Raw genomic sequence first — 23,254 nt, forward strand, 5'->3', positions numbered from 1 at the left:
TTCACTCCAAATACATACGCAGCACAAATGGGCATAATGGGTTTGCTCTGCCTTTTAGAGTAGTGCAAAGTTTGGTTAATGTGCTGTTTCTGAGAGGGCTGCATGTTCTCAGCACTTACGAGGAGATGTGTCCTTGAGTGCTTCAAGAGATGCTTTAGCATTCTGTAGTGTTACATCAGACCATGCATTACTGTTGTGGAAAAAGGGACGATGAACAGAGCCAGACCAAGCAATAACACATGCTGGGCAGACAATAACATGTTTGCATACAATTGTTGTACACACTTTTATATCGTTTCCATTACACTTTGATGTACATGGCTTGTGAGCGCACAGAAACACACACACTCTCTCTTTCCAAAGGACTTATTGGAAATTAGGTGTGGGCGGAATTTAGTAATTCTGCTGTACTCTTGAAACGGGGAATTACTAATAAATTTTGCCTCTCTGCATGCAGAATGAATCAGTACTATTTGGTCTTTAATCAGGGCTGGAAGAGGGAGCAGTCCCTCTGTTTAATAAAAATCACTGCAGAATAAACTATACTCTGCAATGATTTTTAAACTTAGAGGGACAGCTCCCTCTTCTGGCCCTGTTTAAAAAGCACTGCCTGCACTGCTCTGCATACCCTTCAGCACCCTTACATCCTCAGAGTATATAAGGATGCAGAGTATGTAAGGGCCCCAAGGGGTATGCACAGCAGTGCATATCCCTCGGTACCTTTACATAAGGGCACCAAAGAGTATGCACAGCTGTGCCAAATACCAAATGCACTCACAGTGCATACTCCTCATTCCCCCACATATCTGCAGTGATTAAGGGCACCAGGCAGTATTTAGCAGCTCTATTTCTTAGCGCCAAATGCATCCTCGCCTCCATCTTTGGATGTCAGGGTGCATTTTGTGCTAAGAAAATAGCGCCCTATTCCTCCTCCACTCTGCCAAGGAATTCTGCTAAATCTTGCAAAATTCTAATGTAATTATGCGGAATTCCGCTGAATCAAATTCCACCAATTCCACCCACCCTACTGGAAAATCCCACAAATTTCACATTTGGAGACAACATCACCCTATTGAGTTTATCTAGGCAACTCATTGAGAGGCTGGAATTGATATTGAACCATCTCTGGGAAATAAGACAGGAAAAGTACACTTCACTAAATACCCTCAGAACCAGAGGATGAAAAAATCTACCCTACATTTCTGTTCTGTGCCTTTGGAAGGAGAACCTAACTCAGAGCCCTCAGGCCGTTTAATTCTATGGTGGCCTGCTCCTGTACAAGCTGGAGTCATGGCGGAAAGTGCTGCAGCTATTTTTAAATTAGAGTCATATTAGCTTATTAACAAGAACCTCTTGTCAATTGAAACAATAATGCTATGATGTACAGAACTAGGTTTTCCTTGCATTGGCCAAACAAGGCCTGAATTAGGTCTCGCCTCCATCTTGCTTTTTGTAGAAGACGTAATGTATATCATGTGTTTATATTTTTCTTTGTCACATAATGCAGCAAAATCTATATTGATGCTTTGGTATGACATTCTGTTCTTGAAGAACTCCGGTGGAAGCCTTTAGTTGCTTTTTAAGGCTCTTCCTGCTCACTCCCTGGCGATTCATTTATGACACTCTTCATTGTTTATGTAACTAATTTTTTCGGACTCTTCCAATGACTTTAGATTCGAGGGATATTATTATTATTCATGTAGAAGGATAGTGCTAGGATGGTGGGATTATGTGATGTTTAATAATGCTGTACTGCGATTGGACAATGTGTTGATACATTTGCTCACCTTGTGCTGATTGTGTGATTTCCATTGGCTTCCTCTGTAAAAGTGATTAGAAAAAGCCCTAATTGTTGGGGTGAGCCAGATTCCTTTGGGTCTCTACTAGGGACGCTGTCTGTTTCTCTATTGATTTGCTGCGCACCCAGGACTTCGTTTATTTTCAGGACTGTGCTCATGCTGCATTACTTTAAAGGCATAGAGCCTTTATAGCAACTTATTTCTGAGCACTATGACTAATTTATTGAGGATAATTATATTTTTGTCCTCAGTATTGCACTTTAATATTTCAATAGACTTTCATGATTTTATAACTTGCTTATCACAAGCCTTTCTTGAGTCAGTCCTTCTTTATTGACTGTTATTTGGAATAACGTTGTGAATCTCATATTGCCTCTGAACACTGTCCCGCACCCCGCATTGGCACTATGACTATCGTAGATTTTCTGACAGACAGCACAGACAAAAACTTGTCACAAATAATGCAATTGCAACTCTTAGTTGTATTCTGCTTTAGCCTCTCAAGTTTACCTGATAGTTCTGGCTGCAGTAATCCAGTGGTTCATCAAACTCAAATGTTTGTTTTGGAAGAGGCTTGGAGAATTCTCGCCGGGAGCCATTTCTGGAAAAGCAGGAATTACGAGCATGTCCTTGGTTTCTAAGGGACAGAAAAATATGACCAATAGTGCATGTGATGTCAACTCGTTTAGATATCTAAGTGTTCACAAGTATTACTGTTCGTAAAATGAACATCTGTATAAACTGCTTCATAGTATAGAATGAGAGGGCCGATTTTGTTGAATTCAATAAAAGCTGCACTTTTAAAGATCTTGTGTTAGATCAGTCAGCCAAACATTTTACTTTCACCCCTCCTATTTTTGCTGATCTTGCTCTTGTGGCCTTAGGCCCCTCTGCACTGTACCACTACTACCCAATGCTAAAGTGCATGCACTCAGTCCTTAATACATGGTAAAATTGGCTTATCCCCAAATGGCATATTTAATTGACTTAGTAGTCCCTAGTAAAGTGGTACTACATGTACCCATGGCCTGTAAATTAAATGCACTTATTGTGCCACCCACTTAAGTAGCCCTTTCAACCATGTCTCAGGCCTGCCATTCCAGCCTGTATGTGCAGTTTTCAACTGCTGTTTCAAAATAAACCTTTAGCTAGGCCCAAACCTTCGTTTTTAATACATATGAGTCAACTTTAGGGTAGGCCCCAAACAGCCCACAAGGCAGGGTATAATGTTTTTAAAAAGTATGAAATGTAATTTTAAGTTTTACATGTCCTAGTAGTGAAAAACTCTTAAAATGTGTTTAATTTGAGGCATATCTCTCACATAGGATAACACCAGAGTTACCTTATTAAAGTTAATAAACTACCACTTCTAAATGGGAACGGTAACCAGTTCATGTTTGGTGTTTTTGGAATTATAATGTAAACATTTATTTATGGTAAAGTCGGATTTTAAATTACAATTTTGAAAATTCCACTTTTAGAAATTTGGGATTTTTTTGCCTTAGCCATTTAGTGTCTGCAGCCTGTCTCTGGATCAAATAACTGGGTGTAACTGACAGGAGGCCTTTGTCTAATCATTCTAGATAGCTACACACAATTAAGAGCTTGGGTGTGCCTCGATGGGCCACCATTGGCAGGAGGAGAGGGCAGAGCTGGACACAGCCCTACTTACACTTGATTAGGCTGTGTCATGTCTTGCACAAAGGGCTGTATATCCCCTGTAGTTAGCCTGGAGCCAGGATAGGGGAGGCAGGAAACTTGTGCACTTTAAAGGGTAACCTCTAGTAGCTTCTTTCACTTCATAGGAGGCACCTGGTATAATTATATTTCGGACCTCGGACACCAACTCTTCAGTACACTTCTGGAACTCATGGATTTTACCAGGAAGAAGGACTGTTGTGCTGCTGAAAGGACTGCCACTCTGATGGACTGCTACTCTAAAGGACTGCTGCCAAACTGTGCTGACAAGCTGCCTAGTGACTTCTTTCAAGTGTTTACCACATACTTACGGCTTTACATTTGCCATATAATTTGCTGCATAATCTATAAAAATGTTACTTCAGGCTAAAATGTATGAAAATAATACTATTAGAAAGTAGGCCACACAATTTGCATTATTGCCACATAGTTAGAAAAACCTTACTGCATCATTTGGCCCTCCATGTCACATAATACTTGTAGCTTAGACAAATTTAATGCTCTGCAGAGTTCTTCTGGGGGTGTCATTATGATGACAAAATCCATATTTCACAGGGAGCTGTAAAATATTTCCCAATTTCATAGTTCACTGTGAATTATGGGCATTAATACTACTAGATGTTGTACAATTAATGCATCTATCTGTCTATCTATCTATGGCATAGTGGCAATCACCAGTGCATGGTTATGGTTAGTTTTTCGATCTCCCTGTAACATTTGACCCTTATCACGCAATCGCTTGGTATAATCAGCTGAAGTCAGGCTTGCTAATTTTCATACAGATTTGTGTAGGGGGAAAAAAGGTAAGTAGGTTGAAAAAGAAGAATACTCTAATTTTAGTACCCATAGAAAAGTTTTCTTGTGTCTACAGCCTAAACCGCTTAAAGGATTTACACCACAATTTGCATGAAATTAGAACTTTACTCAGAAAAAGCACTTATTTTGGTTTGGTGTAAAGCCATTCCAAATGTTCATATATACAATCATTTTAAAAAAAAGGAAAGTATGCTGTAAATTATTAACACTTTTGCATATAATGGTCTTTCTCTGCAAAGCTAGAAATAAAATTTTTTTTTTAAAAGGAATCCCATTGGATGAGGTAACCTTTACTCCCATTGTCCCTTTTGGAACTGCGCCTACAGACATGGAATTGTATTTCTATGAGATCTGGCTGGCCATTGCAAAGACTTCTCAGTCCAGGGCCATTTCAAGACGCGAGGAAAGGTGCACACATCTGATCACAAAAAGAGAAAAGGCCATATAATGTGGCAGATTGAGAACACCCTGACTAACTATCCACATTTAGGGTGCAAGTAACTTTTAATAACATGTTTAATAATTATATATAAAAGTCACAGGAATGGCAGTTCCATGTTCCACCTTCCGCTGGGAGTGCGAGAAGGACTCTTCTGCTGAGACTAGCATGGAATTCCATCAGACTGGACAAAGCAAGGAAGCAGCAGAAATCAGCTGGGGACAGTCCTTTGCTGATAGACACGAAAAGGATGGTGCTGGGGGACTAACAACTTCAAGGGCAGGTGGTGCTGAACATTCAGGATGGAATCCCTGTTTGGAAATCTTTCACACATCCCAGTGGAAAGAAGAATGTGAGTGCCCACAAGTTCATGTGCACTTTACATGACCAGGTCCCGCAGGAATGCACTTGTTTAGTACCAGTGGCATGAATGAAACACCATGGTGCATGAATCCGAGCGAGTTCTCCCACGCGAGATGCAGTGGAAGCGACAGGATGAAGTGTAAGGGGAAATCCTTCCACCATAATTCCTCCAAGCAGCAGAAGAGGAAGAAGGCTGCAGAATGCAGGTGTTCTTCACGTACTGCCCTAAAGGCAAAGATATCATTTGCTCAGTCGAATGTAGAAAATTAGTCATCACTCGAAACCGCACCAAAAGGATGTTTGCAAAACCGAAGAAGAGTTAAAAATGAAACACACAGATTAAGAAAATAGTTTAAAAAAAGTTTAGCCAAAAAAAAGTAAAATGACATGTGAAGTGGGAGTTAACTTTCAGAAAACCAATCAGAGCACAGCTAAAGGACATGTGCAGCAGGGCCGTCTGTGTCAAAATGGGCCCAGGGCCTGGCTGGGTTCAGTCAGATCAGAATAAATGTATCACGGAGTTAAAAAGCAAGATGTAATGTGCAAAGTGAAACAAATGATCACACAAATATTTTTTTCCATGATACACGAAGACAATCAGTACACCTGCTATTATTTAAAAAAAGGTATTTAATTGAAATTTAAACAGTGATTTGTCTCTTTGGAGGCTGATTGAAAAGAAAGTAGTAAATCTACACTTGGAGATTTACATCTACGTCTGATTGTGGATTTACCACTTTTTAGATTTGAAATATATTTCTAGCAATCTGCACGAGAAGCTGTATTAGGCACATGTTTACATTCAGATTTTCAGAAAGTCCTTTGATTTCTCAATCAGGATCCCTGCCACGGTCAGTAGTTGGAGAAGCTGCCGGGCGGTGACGTTGGAAGGGGGAGTGGCAGGGTGGGGGGTAGTAAACTATGGATTACATAGGTTTACAGGTAAGTAAACATGAATAAATAAAACGAATTTACAGGTAAGTAAACATATAAATAAATAAAACTTTTTTCGTTGCGTGCACTGCGTCTCATTTGGGGATGCAGTGCGCACATCGAAATTAGTTTTATTTATTTATATATTTACTTACCTGTAAACCTCCGTAATCCATAGTTTACTACCCCCCACCCTGCCCCTTCCCCTCCCCATATAACTGCCCAGCAGCTACTCCCACTACCGACCGCGGCTGCAGGATCCTATTTTTCCTGAACAGATTTCTTTGTAATGGAGAACTCTGCACAGAGAGAATTGGATCCCCTAACCAATTGCCTTTTTTCTTCACCTGGGAAACGTTTTTCCCCATGGAGAAACATCTTCCCCAACGCCCTGTCCAAATTTGGGATTTTTCATTCTTCTTCCTACCCTGGAAAGGTCTCCTCATTCATAAATGATCTCATGTCTGCCAGGAAACGTATTTTTATGGCTGAGTTTTTGTTGTGGGTAGTAAATAATACCAGAAGAGATTTAGATATAAACCTTCAAGTTTATTCTTGAAGCAACGAGCCACCGCACCACTCTCTAGCACAGAGTGGCCTCAACTGTAATACAATGGAATTAGAACATCACATCTTCATGACAACCAAGAGGTTCTGTTACAGGACAATAACAAGCATAGATAAACACAACATTCAGTGGCGGTTTTACCATTAGGGCGTTTGGGCGTTGCCCCACCTATAATTATCAGGCAATTTATTCAAGCGGCGCGTTAATAAAAGTTTTATAAATTAACGCGCCGCTCGAGTAAATTGCCCGATAATTATTGCCCTGCGGCCGTGGTGTGTGTCATGGACTTCAACTTGGACAGTATGCACTGTCTGACACTGGGTGGCGCTGGACTGACTGTGCCGGGCCGGCACAGTGCGCACTCACTGCGCATGTGGTGTTTGCCCGGCAGGGCTTTTTTAGCTAGCAAACTATGTGGATTTAAAAAAAACAACCGATTAGGGGTTTGCCTGCCTAATGCAACGTACCCCATTGCTAAAAAAACGAACGACGTTTTTTTAATGCTCAGCCCAATCCTGATGCTACTCTCTTTAGAGAGCAGCTCTCCTCTAAAGAGAGCAGCATCAGGATTGGCTACTACTGTGTCTCGGCAAGTTGGCAGCCATTACTAATTAGTCTAGGCGCCAACGGGACCCCAGAGCAGAGATGGTGCGGACCCGGTCAAGTGAAGACAAGGTAAGTTTTTTATTTTATTTATCCCCACCCCCCTGGCCTCCACTGTGAGCGAGCCGTGACTGAGATTCAATATATTTTTTTTTACGGATGAATGATATAAAGTTATGGAGAAATGTACAACAATGATTAGGACAATTGGACAAAGTGCCCCCATACGCCTGCCACAAAAGTAGCCTAGCAAACATGATGTTTGCTAGTTGTGATAATCACTGTCCTGTGAGACACATACATGCAGATGCCACAAGGTGCAAGGAACACGGAGTGCAAGGCCACAGTGCCCTCCGTTTCTGCTGAGTGCATGTCATCCTCCTTAAGTGGCAGAGCCTGCTCTCTGGCTCAGCCCTTCATACTAAAATTTCATTAGTACCCAGGCCGCTGACATTTGCTCGATTGCTCTGAGGTGATGGTTATGTTTCGAGGCGTCCGTGCTGCTCATGTGTCTTTGAGGCACTGTTGTCGGTATTTGGATTGGATTCGGTATATTTCAGTTTAGTTCCTCTGGGCGCCTTAAATGTGGACTACTGAGTACATGGGCCTGTGTTGCTGATCGGACAGACGCCAGACACCTACTTGGCTGCAGCTGTTATTGTGCACTTGCTGATGCTGGGCTTGTTCCTAATGTTTACTGCAGAGGTAGGTTCGTATATATACGTTCTGGGACTGCTTGTTGATCAGGTTCATGGGTCACTGATGTCACTGTATGATTTGTTGTATTTTTGCTGAGTCTGGAGTTGTCCTGTGGGAAATAAGCAGACATAACATCCTAGTGAGATCACACTGGAGATATCACACATAACAGAAGAAGGAAGCAGGTGAGACAGTGGGAGAGGGGGAACAATAGAAACCGAGCAAGCGAGGGAGAATGCAGGAGAGAAACAGGGCCAGAACGAGGGAGAGGTTTTAACTGCAGAGTTCTGGGGTAGTTGTAGTGTCCGCCATTGTAGTGATGTAGTGCGTGGGATCGGTCTGTGTGTAGGGTGTGGTAGTAGCGGAAGGCCTTATCTTAATGTAGGGTGGGTGTGGTCTGTCCGTCTTTTGGTTTAGGGCGTCAGTAGTAATGACGAATATGAGGCAGGAGTCCGAATAGTGGGATTGCACTCTCAATTTTGCTTGCCATTGCACCATTTGCCCACTCTTTTTTTCAAAATGTTCCCCCCGTAGGTGGGTCAGGCTCGCTCGCTATGCTCTCTTGCCGTAGAGAAGTACGACAATTGTTTTACGCCCTACCACTTTCAAATGTCACCAGCCGCCACTGACAACATTACCTTTTTTTCCAATTGAAGAAAAGAAAACAAAAACAAAAATACAAAATACATGAAAAAAACAACAAAACAAATAAAGCAGACCTAATGCTATTCATCATAAAAATATTCAGAATAACAATTACAACACTCAACGTAACTTCCAAGGAAGACGGCTCACCCGTGGTTTTTGCATTTGTCACCCTGAGTGGGATGGGTATGCTCAGACGTGAGTCCCATGCTCTCCACACCACTGGATTCAAGCAAGCCGGGCTGAAGACGGCTGGAATGCCAGAAACCGGTCCTCGGAAGCTTGTTTCCGGTCCAGGGAAGGCATGGCTTGGCAGTTCGGGCTGGACTGTTCCCATGAGGCACAGGGTCAGACTGATTTGCATATGGCCATGTCTGAACTGGGGTGGTGTGGAGTGCAAAAAAACGATGGATTTAGGCCCAGATCTCTGTATTGGGGTGAATGTATAACATTGGTCTGCATTCTGTCCATCAACTGTGGTTTTTGCAGCAATCACCAAAAGAGTCTCCACCCTTTCTGACCACCCTATAGTTTTTGACACGCACCATGTCACCAGGCAAAATATCCACCTTTTTCACTGAATTCTTAACATCATACCTGAAAGCCATTTTTTCTTGGGCATTTTTAACACGAGTTTCTAACTCAGAACTGTCAACATGACAAGAAATTTTTTTTTAACAGTTCTCAATAACCAAGCAGGATACAATGTAGAAGTCGGTACCCAACCCCTAAGAGACACAAATGGTGCAATGTTTGTGATGGAATGAGGGGTTGTGCGATAAAACCAAATCATCTACTTTACCGCATTCTCTACATCAAAGTTGTTGTTCTTGGCCCATTTTATGCACCCCACCACTACTCGGTTCATTCTCTCAACAAGTCCATTCGTTTGAGGATGTCCCACAGAGCTCTTCAAGTGCTTCACACCAGACTCAGACAGGAAAGTGTGCATTTCAGAACTAACAAATTGTACACCATTGTCCAACACTATTGCCTCTGGAAACCCCTCTCTCAAAAATATTTCTTTAAGGAAAAGAACTGCAGAGTTAGCAGTGGGATTGGCACAAAATTTGACCTCATGCCACTTGCTATGAAAATCCATTAGCACAAAAGCAAAACGTAAATGATTAGGAAGAAAATTAAATGGTCCCACTAAATCTATTCCAACTTTCAACCATGGTTTAGATGGAAAAGGAATGGGCTGTAAAGGAGGTGTTACAACTTTCAATCCCTTTTCAGCACTGGAACAGACACTACACTCTTTAACTTTTTCCTCAACATCACAATCCATCGATGGCCACCAATAATGTAACCTCAAATGTTTCTTGGTTATGGTTCCACCAAGGTGACCCTCATGCGCACAATCTATTAACCTCAAACGAAGCTGCACAGGAGGAACACATCTCCCATCCCCCAATACAATTCCGTCTTCAATAGACAAATCACCAGAAACTTTTCAAAAAGGTTGAATGGCGAAAGGAACACTCTTTTCCCTAGGCCAACCAGAAACAATATACTGTTTGACTTTCACAAGAGTGGAATCAGCATCCATTGCATCCAGCGATTCTTTCTCACTACCACACACTTTCTCAGCCACATCTAAAGCTGCATTAAAACAATCTTCCCTATTCTCTGTGCAAGCAGGAACTACTATCCCAGTTGGGTTAAGCAGATACACACTTCAAATTAACCTGTGATCACCCTCTGGTAGGCTTAACGTGAGAGGCAATGTGTAAAGAATTTGTGCAACAATCCAAACAGTAACAGTGATAACACCACAAAAAGACTCCACATGATTTTATAAATACAACAAGACCAAAATGACAATAATCCAATGAGGAGAAGTTGAGATATTAATTTTAAAGATTAAAAAATAAATTGTGCTTAGAAGCAATAAGCACCTATGGGGGTTATCTGGTTGCGCTGGACTGGGGCAGTGAAAAGTTAACACTGACCACGGTGGACAGGTGGCCAGATACCAGAGTTACACAAGCCCCCCTGAGCAAAGAACCTTGATCCTAGTTGCAACAGTCAGAAGCAGGGTGCAGCCGAGTGATGCATCAGTGTCCATCCTGCAGTCGAGGTGATGCGTTGATTTTCTTCATGCAGAGGTGGTGATGCACCGTTTCTGAAGACAATGCGCCGCAACATTCTGTAGATGATGTGTTGGGTTTCTCCACGCAGTTGAGGGGATGCATCAATCTTCCCACACTGCAGCGGCTGTGATTCCAATGAGTCCGTTCTTTAGGTGAAGCGCTGGTTCAGAGTGCAATGCACTGATTCTGCTCCTGCAACAGTGACGATGCATCAGTTCTGCTTCATGCAGACAGGAGATGCATTGGTTCGACTAGAACAAGCTCCTGGGTCCACTTATGATGAACCAGGCACAGGAGCAGGTGGTGGGACTTTGATATCCCTGAGTCTCAGAAACAAGATGCAAGCCAACAAGCCCTTGGGGATCACTCTGGATTCAATCAGAGTCCAGTTCTTCAGCAGAGGCAGAGGGTAGCAGGCAGCAGGGCAGCACAGCTGACAAGCAGTTCTTCCAGAGAAGCAGTTCAGGATAGTGACAGTCCTTGTAGCAGCACAGCAGTCCTTCTTCCTGACAGAATGAAAATAGAGGACCAACGCCGGACTCCGGTGGCCACACCTCCCCGATGTGTTCCCCAAGTAATGGTTTAGTGGTATGTTGAAAGTTGGTGTGCACAATCAGCTCCTGTACCCGTCGTTGTTGGATGCCAACTTCTGAGCAGATATAAACTACTTTGAGAACACTAGAGCGGTGCACTCCCAAGTAAGTATTATGTCAATAATGAAGCTCGATCATTATCTTAGTTGGAAAAATATTGGGGCATGTTAGCAAGAGCCTCGTTAAAATTATCGCCGTTTTAGGGGCAGGAAACTGCTGCTAAACCGGCGATAATGGGCTTGCTAATATGGGTTATAGAATTCCTATAGAAGCCTAGGTTAGATGTGCAGGACATCTGATCTGGGCTTCTCTTGGAATTCTAAATCGTGTTTTAGCTGCAGTTTCCTGCAGCTAAAACTGCGATAATTTTAACAAGTTTCTTGCTAATATGCCCCATAAGTCTTTATTTCAAACAATCCATAAGGTTTATGCAAAGCATCAGCCAACATGTTTCGTTCAATGGTTGAACTTCGTTAGGGCATTTGTGATTGTTGGCGAGTAGTGGCGAATGTTGCGCCTGTTTGAAAGTGGGTCATGGGGCCCAATCGGGTCTAGACCCGGTCTGAAGTGAAGACTCAGTGTGTCGATCTTTGACTGCGCCTGTGGCATGGGCCTCCTTGATAAGAGCCCAGTTAGTGTTCCTGCAGTCAGTTGGGAATTTGTCTCAACTCACCGAATTGTTATTGCAATGTGAACAGTTGAAACATTTGTGCATTCCCTTGTACGTTGTTATGGTTTCGGATGCAGGTTGGTTGAGGAGTTCCTTTAAATTCTGAGACTGCTTAGGCGGGGAAATATGCCCCAAAAAGTCTGGCTTGGTTTGTAAAAGTTCCCTTGTTTAATTGCAGTGGGTGAAGTGGAAAAAGTGGATTCAAAGACTTCTCTCTTTAGTAGTTGCCTAGTTTGCTTTTGTAGCAGTGATTCTCTTCGTAAATTCTGCCCTCGTCTTTCCGCCTCATCAACAATCTGTGATGGATATCCTCTGGTTAAGAGCATATTTTTATTTTTGTGCATGGAAGTAACCAGTTTGGTAGAGTCGGAAGTGATGCGTTTGGCACAAAGAAATTGTGAGTGTGGAAGATTGCGTTTCAATGATGGTGGATGAAAACGTGAAAATAGTAGTGAGTTATTGCGGTCAGTGGGTTTTTTAAACATGGAGGTTGTGATGTTTGTACCTTTCACTTCAATGTTTACATCCAAATAGGAAATGCTTTTTTGATCCTTGGTGAAGGTGTACTTGATCCTGGGATGTCTGGTTTAATGATTTAAATTTCTCCAGTAACTCATTCTGGGCACTCTGCCATACAATTAGAATATTGCCCATGTATCATCTCCTGTACAAGATCAGATGGTCAGTCCACCCTGGGACGGATAAAATATGGGTTAATTCAAATCGCATCATAAAGATGTTCGCATAGCTGGGAGCTCCAGAAAAACCTGTGGAGGTTCCATTCGTCTAAGAAATATTTATCCTTCCATCTAAAGTAACTTTGAAATAGTGCAAATTGGAGAAGCTCCAGTAAAAACACTTTGATGGCTTGTATGTCATCCTGGTGTAACAGAGCTCATTTCTACCGCTTCAATTCCCTCGGAGGAGGGAATAGACGTATACATGGCAGACACATCGATAGTGCATAACCAGATCTCAGTTGAAGGAGTTATTATAATTTCTTGAAGATGCTGCAGCAAATGGGTAGTGTCCTGAAGATAAGTATTGCCAGCTTGTACAATGGATTGTAGAAATGTGTCCAAGTAGTGCCCAAGGGTTCGTGTATAGAACCGCAACCTGACACGATCGGTCTCAGTGGCGGATCGCACAAAGATTTATGAACTTTGGGGAGCAGGAATATTACTGGACGCCTTGGATACAGTGTGAACAAAGAATCCCTTGTTTTATACGTAATCCAAGCCTTCTCTTTGGCATGACTCAAAATTTCAGAAGGGGTATTTTGAAACTCCTCTTTGGGATCTTGAGCTAGAGGTAGGTAAGTGGTTTCATCTTGTAACATAGTGTCATCCTTGGATTCATAGAAACGATCCACAACAACCCATGCTCTACCTTTATCTGCTGGAGTGAGATGCAATGAAGCATTACCTCTTAACGATTTCAGAGCCGCTTTGTTATTTTTAGACATATTCAAATGTTTAGATGGACCTGAGAGCAATTTCAAAATGTCCCATTTAACAATGTGAGACACTGGTGTGATGAAGGTGCTTTTGGGTTTAAATTCACAATAATCATATTGATCCTGAGCATTTGGATTATCTTCAAGGTTGGAAAAGTAATATCGCAAACATAATTTTCTCGTGAATTTGTATAAGGCCACTTCCGATTTAAATGGTTTTGTGTTAACCCCTTCCATGCTCATGACGGAACGGTTCCGTCATGAGCATAAGGTGGCCTGTGCTTATGACGGAACCGTTCCGTCATGGTGCCATAAGCCCAATGGAACGTTCAGCACCGGGGGAAAATCCGCGCAGCACAGAAGGGGTTAAAGGTAGGAACAAACGAGGTGCCTTTGTTCAGCAAAGCTATCTGAGCTTGGGATAATGAACTGGATGAGATCTTGGTTACGGTTATTTCTTCTGTCTCCTGCCTGTGCTTGCCGGCTTTATTGTATCTATTAGCACTTACCTGTGATAATAGATTAATTAATAATATGTGATAGCCTCCAGAGGAGTGTTCTAGGGTAGTGCACTTGAAGGCTATGACCTTAGGCCTAGCATTTTGTAAAAGTGGCATTTCTGAAATAGTAATGTAAAATCCAGCTTTCACAGTAAAGAGGATTTATCAGTACCATTCCAATGATATAAAACATGACTTACTTCTTCTCAATTAGGAATTACAGCTTAAAAGGGAAATAAGGAATTCCCAATGTTGATCAATGAGAGGAGTAGACCTCACAGTAGTGAAAAAATGTATTAAGTGTGTTTCGCTACCAGAAAATGCAAACCTTAAAAGTACATGCCCTACCTTTCACTTACAGAGTACCCTGCACTATGGGCTACCTAGGTCCTTCTTTAGGGGTGTCTTGTGTGTAGTAAAAGTGGAATGTAAGGCTTGGCAAGGGGTTTTAAATGCCAAGTCGATATGGCAGCAAAACTGCACACATAGGCTCTGCAGTGGCAGGACTGAGAAATGTTTAAAAGGCTACTTGTGTGGGTGGCACAATCAGTGGTGCAGGCCCACTAGTAGCAAATAATGTACAGCCCTGCACCCCTGTAGTGCATTGCACTAGGGACTAAAGGGTAAATTAAATGTGGTAACTGTGGATACATCAATCAAACCATGATTAGGGGAGCAGCATGGGCACTTTAGCACAGGTTAGCAGTTGTTTAAAGTCAGCAAAAACAAGATCAGCAAAAAGGGGAGGAGGAAGGAAAAAAGCTTGGGGGTGACCCTGCAGAAAGGGCCGTTTCCAACACTAGTGCTGCAAGTAGGGAGGTTATTATGGTCAAAAGACATTTTGAAGTTCATATTTGGGTATTGAGTTTTCCTCAATACTGAAGTAGTCACTGGTGTCAATCATTTATTAACTCGTTCATCTTTGAAAAATATCAGTGTCAGGCATAGCTTAGCCCAGATGGACATTTCACTCGAAACTACTGCTAAAATGGGTAAATACCCTTTATAACGTGGCTAGAACCAAGCATTACCTTTACCATGCTTCCATTACAATGCACACGTCTTTACCACACATTGTTTTAACCACAAATATGCTTTTATCACACATGCCTTTACAATGAAAATGTAAGTATGTTTAGAGTTTAGGGAGGGTATGGGTCTTTGGGTGGCAAGGGTATTTTTAGGTTAAAGGGTAGGTATTGTTTTTTGGTGGCAATTGTATTTTTAGGGTTCAGGGTGGGTATAGGTTTTTGGGTGGCAAGGGTATTTTTAGGGTTTAGGGGGGGTATGGGTTTTTGGGTGGCAAGGATATTTTTAGGGTTTAGAGTAGGTATGGGTCTTTGGGTGGTAAGGGTATTTTTAGGGGTTAGGGTGGGTATAGGTCTTTGGGTGGCAAGAGTATTTTAATGGTTTAGGGTGGGCATGAAGTTTTGGGTAGCAAGGGTATTTTTAGGGATAGGGTTATAAAGGTGTAATAGTTACATGTACAATGCTTACATTTTCGTGGTAATAGCATACATGGTAAAGGCATTTGTGAGTCCACTATACAACCACTAAAATGTCCTGAATTGAAATAGAAACAAGGATCAAACCCTGTCACATGAACACCTTTGCCATTGCATATGATAAATAAGACTGGATGAAAGAATGGATGGGAATTAATTCAAATAATTCTCAGTAGAAACCTATGGTTTTCACCATAGATTCGATCAGCAGAAAACTGAGGCAGCACCAGAATCTGCTGTACAATATATGCAGTATTGTGTCTTTTCCTGTCATGAGTGACCATAACAGCAGGACAGAGCTATGAATACCTCATGTAAGCCTCTCATCTAATGTTATGACTCTAACATGGCGAGGGCAGAAAATGGAAAACAATTACGTTGCAGAGGAATTACCTTCTTAAGGGTGGTTTCATTGCAAAGGGCACACAAGCTGTGGTTTATGGCATCAATGCTTGATAGTGGGTGTGTGGAGCCCCCTGCTGGAGAGCTTCATTCATGAACCCGTTGAACAGGGATGCAATGCACATGAGAGCCAAAAAAGAGGACAGAAAATAGACTTTACCTAAGGTGTAAAAATACCTTCATACAGATCTAGTAATGGGTTCTCCAAAGCAGCATGGCAAATAAAATTGCACCTCCATGGTCAAGTTCAGATGCAAAGTGTGGAAGTGGTATAACGGAGAGGTCTAAGTCATCGGTCGGAACTAGGGCCTTTAAATAAGGGGTTTGAGAAAACTAGTAAAACAAAAGTGATAACAAGTATATTTCCACTTTTTGGGAGTAAAGCGAAAGAACTATGACTTCCAATAGACAATATTAATATCTTCTCCACGAACCATCATGGATTCAGCTTTGCATTGTTGAAAGTTCAAGTAAAATGCTCTGTTTATACTTCAGTTAACTCCAGGCCTATGGTTCTTGATGCAAAAACTAATAAATAAGATTACCTTGGCCTGATTTTTGCAACCATGCATTTATAGACAGGAACACAAGTAAAACAAATGATCTAGTTCATTGCGGATTATGCAGTATTTCAGGACCAGGGAATGAAGGGTCAAATCCATTGCACTGCCTTAATGCAAAACTCTTCTCTCCAGTGAGAATATTTAGGGCACAGAACAAATAAACCTAATCTATATCTCTGCTTGGTGCAAGTGTATATTTCATGCTACTTCACACAGCTGCGTGGTCTATTTAAGAATTTAATTGAAAATAATCGATACACAAAGTAAAAACTACAAAATGTGGATTTGAGAGCATCCTAATTCCACAAATTAAAATTATGTTTCTGTAGTGTGTGGAGTTTGTCTGCATTTTGTTACTTTCTTTCAAGGAGGTGTTCAGCCCGTACATTTAGATTTCTCCAATGACCTTTGGCCTCTTGCCATGCACCAAAAGGTAGTGGAGCTCTGTACATAGTCAACGGAAAGTGTGAAAAGAAAGTGATTAATAGGAGTGAAGTTGATTTGCGGAGGGTTAATGCATTGTGATGCAGTTTGTTTCTTTAAAGATATGAGTATTCTTTAAGGATGTGCTGGAGGAGATGATTAGCACTGATGTGAGTTGGACACAAACTGCTTGTTTAAGGATCCTGCTGATGAATGGCAGGTGGGTGATGGGCAGATAGTTGGCCAGGCCAGCAAGGTCTAGTATAGGCTACATTATGAGTGAGAGGATCTGGTTAGTCTTGAGAGGTTTTGGAAAGATGTCTTGAGTGAGGGAGGCATTGACAATGGTAAGTAGGGGTAAGAGAGCATCCCCCAAGAGAGGTTTGATGAAGGACAATGGTAAGACATCATCTTCATAAGAAGTAACTTTGAAGGGGATGTCTATTTCTTTCTTTCTTTTTGTAGTTTTACATAGTTCGAATTTGGCACAAGGGCATTAAAGTACTTTATATGAGCACCAGATTACATTACACACTTATTCAGATATTCAGAAATTAAGTGATTTGCCTAGAATCACAAGAAGTTGAACCTGGTTCCTCAGTTCCAAGGTCAGCCACTCTCAGTCACAACTCATCCACCTCATATACAATATGTGCCTTAGTGGCTTGCTATCTCGTCCCTTCTATTTTATGCATAGGCTGTTATTTTGCCATTCCCTTCCATTCAATTTGGTAGCAGAATTTTATGTCTGCACACTAGTGAGCCAGATTTTGGCACTCCCAAAATGGGTATCATTCAATGTTAATTTTTAATGTATTCCGTTCTCTTCTTTATGTTTCATGCTCAAAAGAAGCATCTTTTATCCATAGAGCAGACCAGGTCAGTTAATATTAATTGGACTTTTGTCATTTGTATCAAGGGTCTTGCCCACTTATTTTCCAACAGGGCCCTTGGGCAGAGGCGAAAAAGACAGCAAAACAATACATATATAAAGGGATCTTCTTATAAAAAATGACATAGAATTGTTTTTATGGTTCTCAACTACTTTAAGCTGGTTATAAACATTTCTACTTTCTGCGTACTCAACAGCATCGCCCAATAGAGTCAGCATGGCAGACCTTTTATCCATTACTTCTACTTCCCTCATTCTCTCAGCTATCATTAATGAGGTCACTCCACCTCTTTGAGACAGGGAAACTCCAAAAATACACAAAAAAGGCAGGCCCCTCCCTCCCTAGTTACACACCAATAAAAGATGATCACAAGTGTTCTTGCTTTTTTCCTGTTTCATGCTGAGATGAGGAGCTTCAGGATGCTTACGAGTGCCCTACAATCCCTAGACCGCCAGCTTTGGTTGCTGGAATAGTCCCTTTATTGGGCTTCAGGGGAAGTCTTTGCACAGCCACGGCACGTGGAGGGAGTTTTGGTGGGGTGGAGAGGCGGGGCGGGGGAGGGGCAGGGTGGGGGGTGCTAAAAACTGGAGTATGAATAATTGAAGGTAAGTAAACAATTTAATAAATAAAACGAACTTCGTAGCGCGCCCTGCATCACATTTTGCGATGCAGGGTGGGCTACGAAATTCGATTTATTAATTAAATTGTTTACTTACCTTCAATTATCCATACTCCGGTTTTTAGCACCCCCCACCCTGCCCCTCCCCCAACCTGCCTCTCTGCCCCACCGAAACTCCCTCCACGGGCCGTGGCTGTCTTTGCACTCCGTGGGCGCACCACTTATTGGAAGTTTTCTGGAAGTGATTCCTGCCTTGGCAGATATGCTACCTGTTGCAACCTTGGGGACTACATCATTAGACCGTTCAAGAGTTTTCTTCTATGCGTGTGATTTTTCCTTTTGATCTACCGCTTCAGATTAACATTTCTGGACGTCATTTACTGCAATGTATATTTGAACTGCACCTTTAACCACCCATGTGATAGCTATGCCGGGGTACGCAGAGGAGCTAGGTTGGGACGTTATTCTCCCTGGGGAAAGATAGGGAACTTTATTTCAGAGACTGTGTGTCTGCATGATCAGGTAGGAGTTTCCGGGCTCACTGTGTGCATGTATGAGGTTTTGTTATCAACTGGCATCTGTTGTTTATCTGGTTGCATATGTTCCTCACCATGGCGCAGATAAGCATTCGCTTGAGGTGGGCTTTGCTATTCTGGGTGTGTGAGTCTGCTTTTTAGGTTTCGCCTATTATCATTCGCTTGCGAATGTAATAGGCAAGAATTCAAGTGCTCCATCGACTCGTCAAACCACTGCGGTTTTTTCACAGTGCATGTGAGTCACGTGACCACAAAAGCGGGTCACGTGACCACACAAGCACGCGCATCTCCCTAATCCGCCTGCCACACTTCCACTCCCCTCGCTCGCATTCCCGCCCCCCCCACTAGGCTCTCCCACCCCCATCCGGCTTCCCTCCGCGCATCTCCCTAATCCGCCTGCCACGCGTTTATCTTTATCAATGGCTGAGGCTCCTTTCATTTCTCTGGGTCGGCTTGTTTGTCTTTGGCATTCATCTCCAAGCGCGAGCAAAATGCTTTCACTTTCGCGCTTACTGAAGCTTCCCCAGCCGTCCACTGGTGAAACACTCCTCCGGACACAGTGCTTCATCTTTTTTTTTGCTTCCTTTATTTCATCGGTTGGCAATATGTTTTTTTAAATTATTTGTTTAGAATGCAGCGTGTTTTGTGTGCTTTGAGACGCATTTTCTGCTGCCAGTTTAAAGTTTCATTAAAGCTGCTTCCTCCTGGTCGTGTCTTCATTTTGAGATGGCTGGTGTGTGTTCTCTGCGAGATGCCTCCCATTTACTGTGCTTACTAAAGCTTCCCCAGCCATCCACTGGTGAAACACTCCTCCCGCCCCCAGCCCGCCGCCTCCCAGCACAAACACACACAACGCTTTTAGTGCTGTCACTGCGGATTTTTATCCGAGCAGCGCCAGCATGGAGCCGTGTTCTCTGTGACAAATAACATCCCGCTGTGAGAATACCAGGGTGCTCTCATGTGTGGCGGGGGGCTTCTGGTAGTGCCACTTCTGCAGCCTAAAGTGACCGGCTTACAGCCTCACCCTGGCTCATTTGAAAGAGGGGGAGGGTATTTCTTCATTACATGGAGGTGGGCCCAGGGGGCACCGCAGTCTAGCAATTGGTTTTGTAAATGGTTTTGTAAATTACATTTTATATATCGTTATTGGCATTGTCAATAACAATATATAAATATAAAATGTAATTTACAAAACCAATAGCTCCAACTTTCCAACTTTCCATATGCGAAACCTATTGGCAATGCCAGTGCTTGTTGCCTATGTGTGGTTGTAGCTACGAAGGGGAGGCTCTCTTGACCACAACGCGTTCTTTGTCACCTTCAGAGTAGCTGATGTGATGGAATTGTGAGCTGGGATGCAATTTGCTCCTTCAACTGAGAGGTTGGCTTCTAAATTGAATCTGTCCTCATCTCTGGGGATTTGGCTGAGAATGTCGTGGTGGAGGCGCCTGGGGCCTTCCTGCAAGAAGGGGCAAAGGGACCCCCTTCAAACCAAGTGGGAAGTGGAGGGCATCTTTAATTTGGCTGTGGTGGTCAGGATCGTTTACCGTACAGCCACTACACCACCTGAACTGGTGATGACTTGCCCTTGGAGGTTGTCTATCCTACCTTGGATCCTGGGGTGGATTCTGGTGGCTATTGTACCATTCCCTATTGCACCTCACACTTCTTTGTGTGCCCTGTGCAACAATTTCTGTGGTCACCTCACGTTGGGGTTTTCCATCCCACATCTTGTGCTGACTGTATCTTGAGCTAGTTAACATCTGGTTATGATCAACTATTTCCCCGTCTAGATTTTCTCTTTCTAGATGGGGATTCTGCTCAGTGTGTGTGCAACCCAGTGAAGGCTGGCATGTTGACACGTTGCAGGTGTCAGTGTACCCTGGCTCTTGGCTGGCTAAGCGGCTGGGTTCTTTCTGAGTTATGTGAAAGGAAGCAAACAGAAATTTGCGATTTTTACTAAGATACAGCACACTTCTACTCTCTCCCAGCGCTGCACACCAGCCGCGGTCGGCAGTAGGAGTTCCTGCAGGGCAGTGACGTGGGGAGGGGCAGAGTGGGTGGTAGTAATGTATGGATTACGGAGTTTAACAGGTAAGTAAACATATAAATAAATAAACCGAATTTTGTTGCACGCACTGCATCACCAAATGCGATGCATACATTACTACCCTCAACCTGACCCTCCTCCTCCCCACATCACCGCCCTGCAGGAACTCCTACTGCCGACCGCGGCTGCTGCACACAGTGTGCTGCCTAGCGCCAATACATTGTGCCACGCTGCATTTGTCCCTACATTATGGGTAGGTTCGTTTTTTGGAAGGAGGGATAGCTTCCTGCAATAAAGCAATCCTTAAAGGCATGTAGGCACACGCACACACACCATGTCGGTGGGAATGAATCCTATGTTACTGCTACCGTTTTGCTCCCGCCTCATCATTTCAATATTGAGTAGAAGAAACGTTTGCCACTGCCAATCCTTCTTTTATTGAAAAAGGGCCAACCTGTTGAATATGGGCAAATGCAAGATGACCGGGATCAGCATTGTGCTTTGAAAAGAAAACCAGTAGGAGCTGAAGACAGATAACATTTATTTTAAAATCCCACCATTTTTGATCTATTAGTTTTGAGGGCATGAGTGAGCAAGCACTCTTACCATTGTGTGTGATCTTTGGGTAGCCCCTCACTTACTATTATGAAGGCTTTGTGGCATTGTATGACATTTCTGGTTCTGGTGCCAAGGATATGTTTAGAACTCGTTACTGCACAAAACGCCTTTGTGCCCAGGCACATTTATGATCTTTCTACTTGGAGAGCCTCCATCATAACTCCATTTCAAGAAATAGTTACTTACTAAAAATACCTACCTCAGAGAATTATACCAGTACAAGGAGCTACAAAAGGCATCCAGACGATAAGCATAATAACTTACTTTCTGTTTACAACCAGCCAGTCGCGAATATACGTTTCAACGCAGTCTTTGACGTGTAGGTCCAGCTCAGCCCTAGAGGGATTAAAAATGAGAAAGAGACATGTTTCAGCGGGAACAAAAATACCTAACCCTAGGCACAAAACACATAATTATACGGCCTACTGACACCAGCAGTGAGTTCTGTGGGACATGCAGTGATCTGACTGCCAGGCCTGGCTGAGTGCTGAAATACAGCCACTGGCGTTCAATTAGTACCTTCAATTAGTGAGTTAAAAATAAAAATCACAAACTGCGCATTCTTGAATATTGCTTTATTTATGTGGAAAGAGAGAGTGGAGCTTCACCCTCACGGCAAGCTGCAGCGTGTGGGGAATGTTGAATTCGTACTTGCACCTTTGGGAAGGCCAGGTGAGAGGAGGTGGATTACCTCATAAGTGGCAGTCGACCCAGAGACTTATTGTTAGAAACACTGCTCAGACTTTCGATTTGCTTTTTACTTTCCCAGAGAGTGAACAATAGAAGCAAAGTAAAGAGTTGGGATTTGGCACAGCTATGTTACTCTTTTACAATGTCACCCAACCACAATGCTATGCCTACTTCCTTGTTTTTGCCAATTTAAACATTAGTGTTTTGGACACATATGGGTTAATTCTATGTTTTAATGTTAGGAATTTTGTCACAGTAGCTGCCAAGCCTTTTTGTATGAGTCACAAAACGCTATTTAAAAAAACGGGATTTCATTCTATTTTATTAGAAATCAAAATATTTTTCATTCTGACAATTTTGGACTTACATAACTTCATAGCAAAAAGAAACCGAAGTCAATGATTAAAATCATAAAACATTTTTCACTGGCACTATTCCATGTTCTTTGTGGTAAGTAAGGCAGAGCTTGATGCAAACACTGTTTCCCACTGAGTTATAAAAACAGGTTTATGGAGGTGGTAGTGTGTGAAACCTAATTGTGTATATTTTTTGTGTTGCATTTTGTTGTGGTGGTAATGTATTTAGTAAAGTTATTTTTTTGAGGAGGTAGTGTTTATGTGCTGCATTATTGCATTATGTAATTCTGCCTGTTGGACATGGCCCTATTTGCAGGTTCATCCCAGAACTTTTTTCCTTCCTCCGGTATTGTTTCTTACCTAGTATTGGTGGTTTTAGGACTCTGGGCACTTTATCACTGCTGTTCAGTGTTACAGTGCACGTTCTCCATATGGTAAGATTGGTCTACACCTGTTTGGCATATTTAATTTACCTATCAGTCCCTTGTAAAGTGGTATCTCATATACCCAGGGCCAGTAAATTAAATGCTACTGGTGGGCCTGCAGGCCTGCTTGAGCCCCCACCAAAGTAGCCTTTCAAACCTGTCTCAGGCCCCTGCCATGGCAGGGCCTGCATGTGCAGTTTACAGCCGCTGTGACGTGGCACATAAAGTGGTTGCCACGTCTATGACTCCCCTTTCACTACATATCAGTCACCCCTAAGGTAGGCCCTAGCTATCCC

General features: G+C 42.7%; 1 protein-coding gene across 3 annotated transcripts in view; it reads right to left on the minus strand.

Moving 5' to 3' along the window:
• The window catches only part of DOCK8 (dedicator of cytokinesis 8), a 719,019-nt gene that overhangs the window by 513,543 nt on the left and 182,222 nt on the right, over positions 1-23,254 (minus strand). For all 3 annotated transcript variants that reach the window (XM_086961229.1, XM_086961230.1, XM_086961231.1), the window contains 2 exons: positions 21,752-21,823; positions 2,310-2,436 (listed from right to left, as the gene is read on the minus strand). In XM_086961229.1, coding sequence (XP_086817355.1) covers positions 2,310-2,436; positions 21,752-21,823 — 199 coding nt within the window. The remainder of the gene's footprint in view (positions 1-2,309; positions 2,437-21,751; positions 21,824-23,254) is intronic.

Source organism: Lissotriton vulgaris, chromosome 3_1 (assembly GCF_964263255.1).
Source record: "Lissotriton vulgaris chromosome 3_1, aLisVul1.2, whole genome shotgun sequence".
NCBI classification, from domain to species: domain Eukaryota; kingdom Metazoa; phylum Chordata; class Amphibia; order Caudata; family Salamandridae; genus Lissotriton; species Lissotriton vulgaris.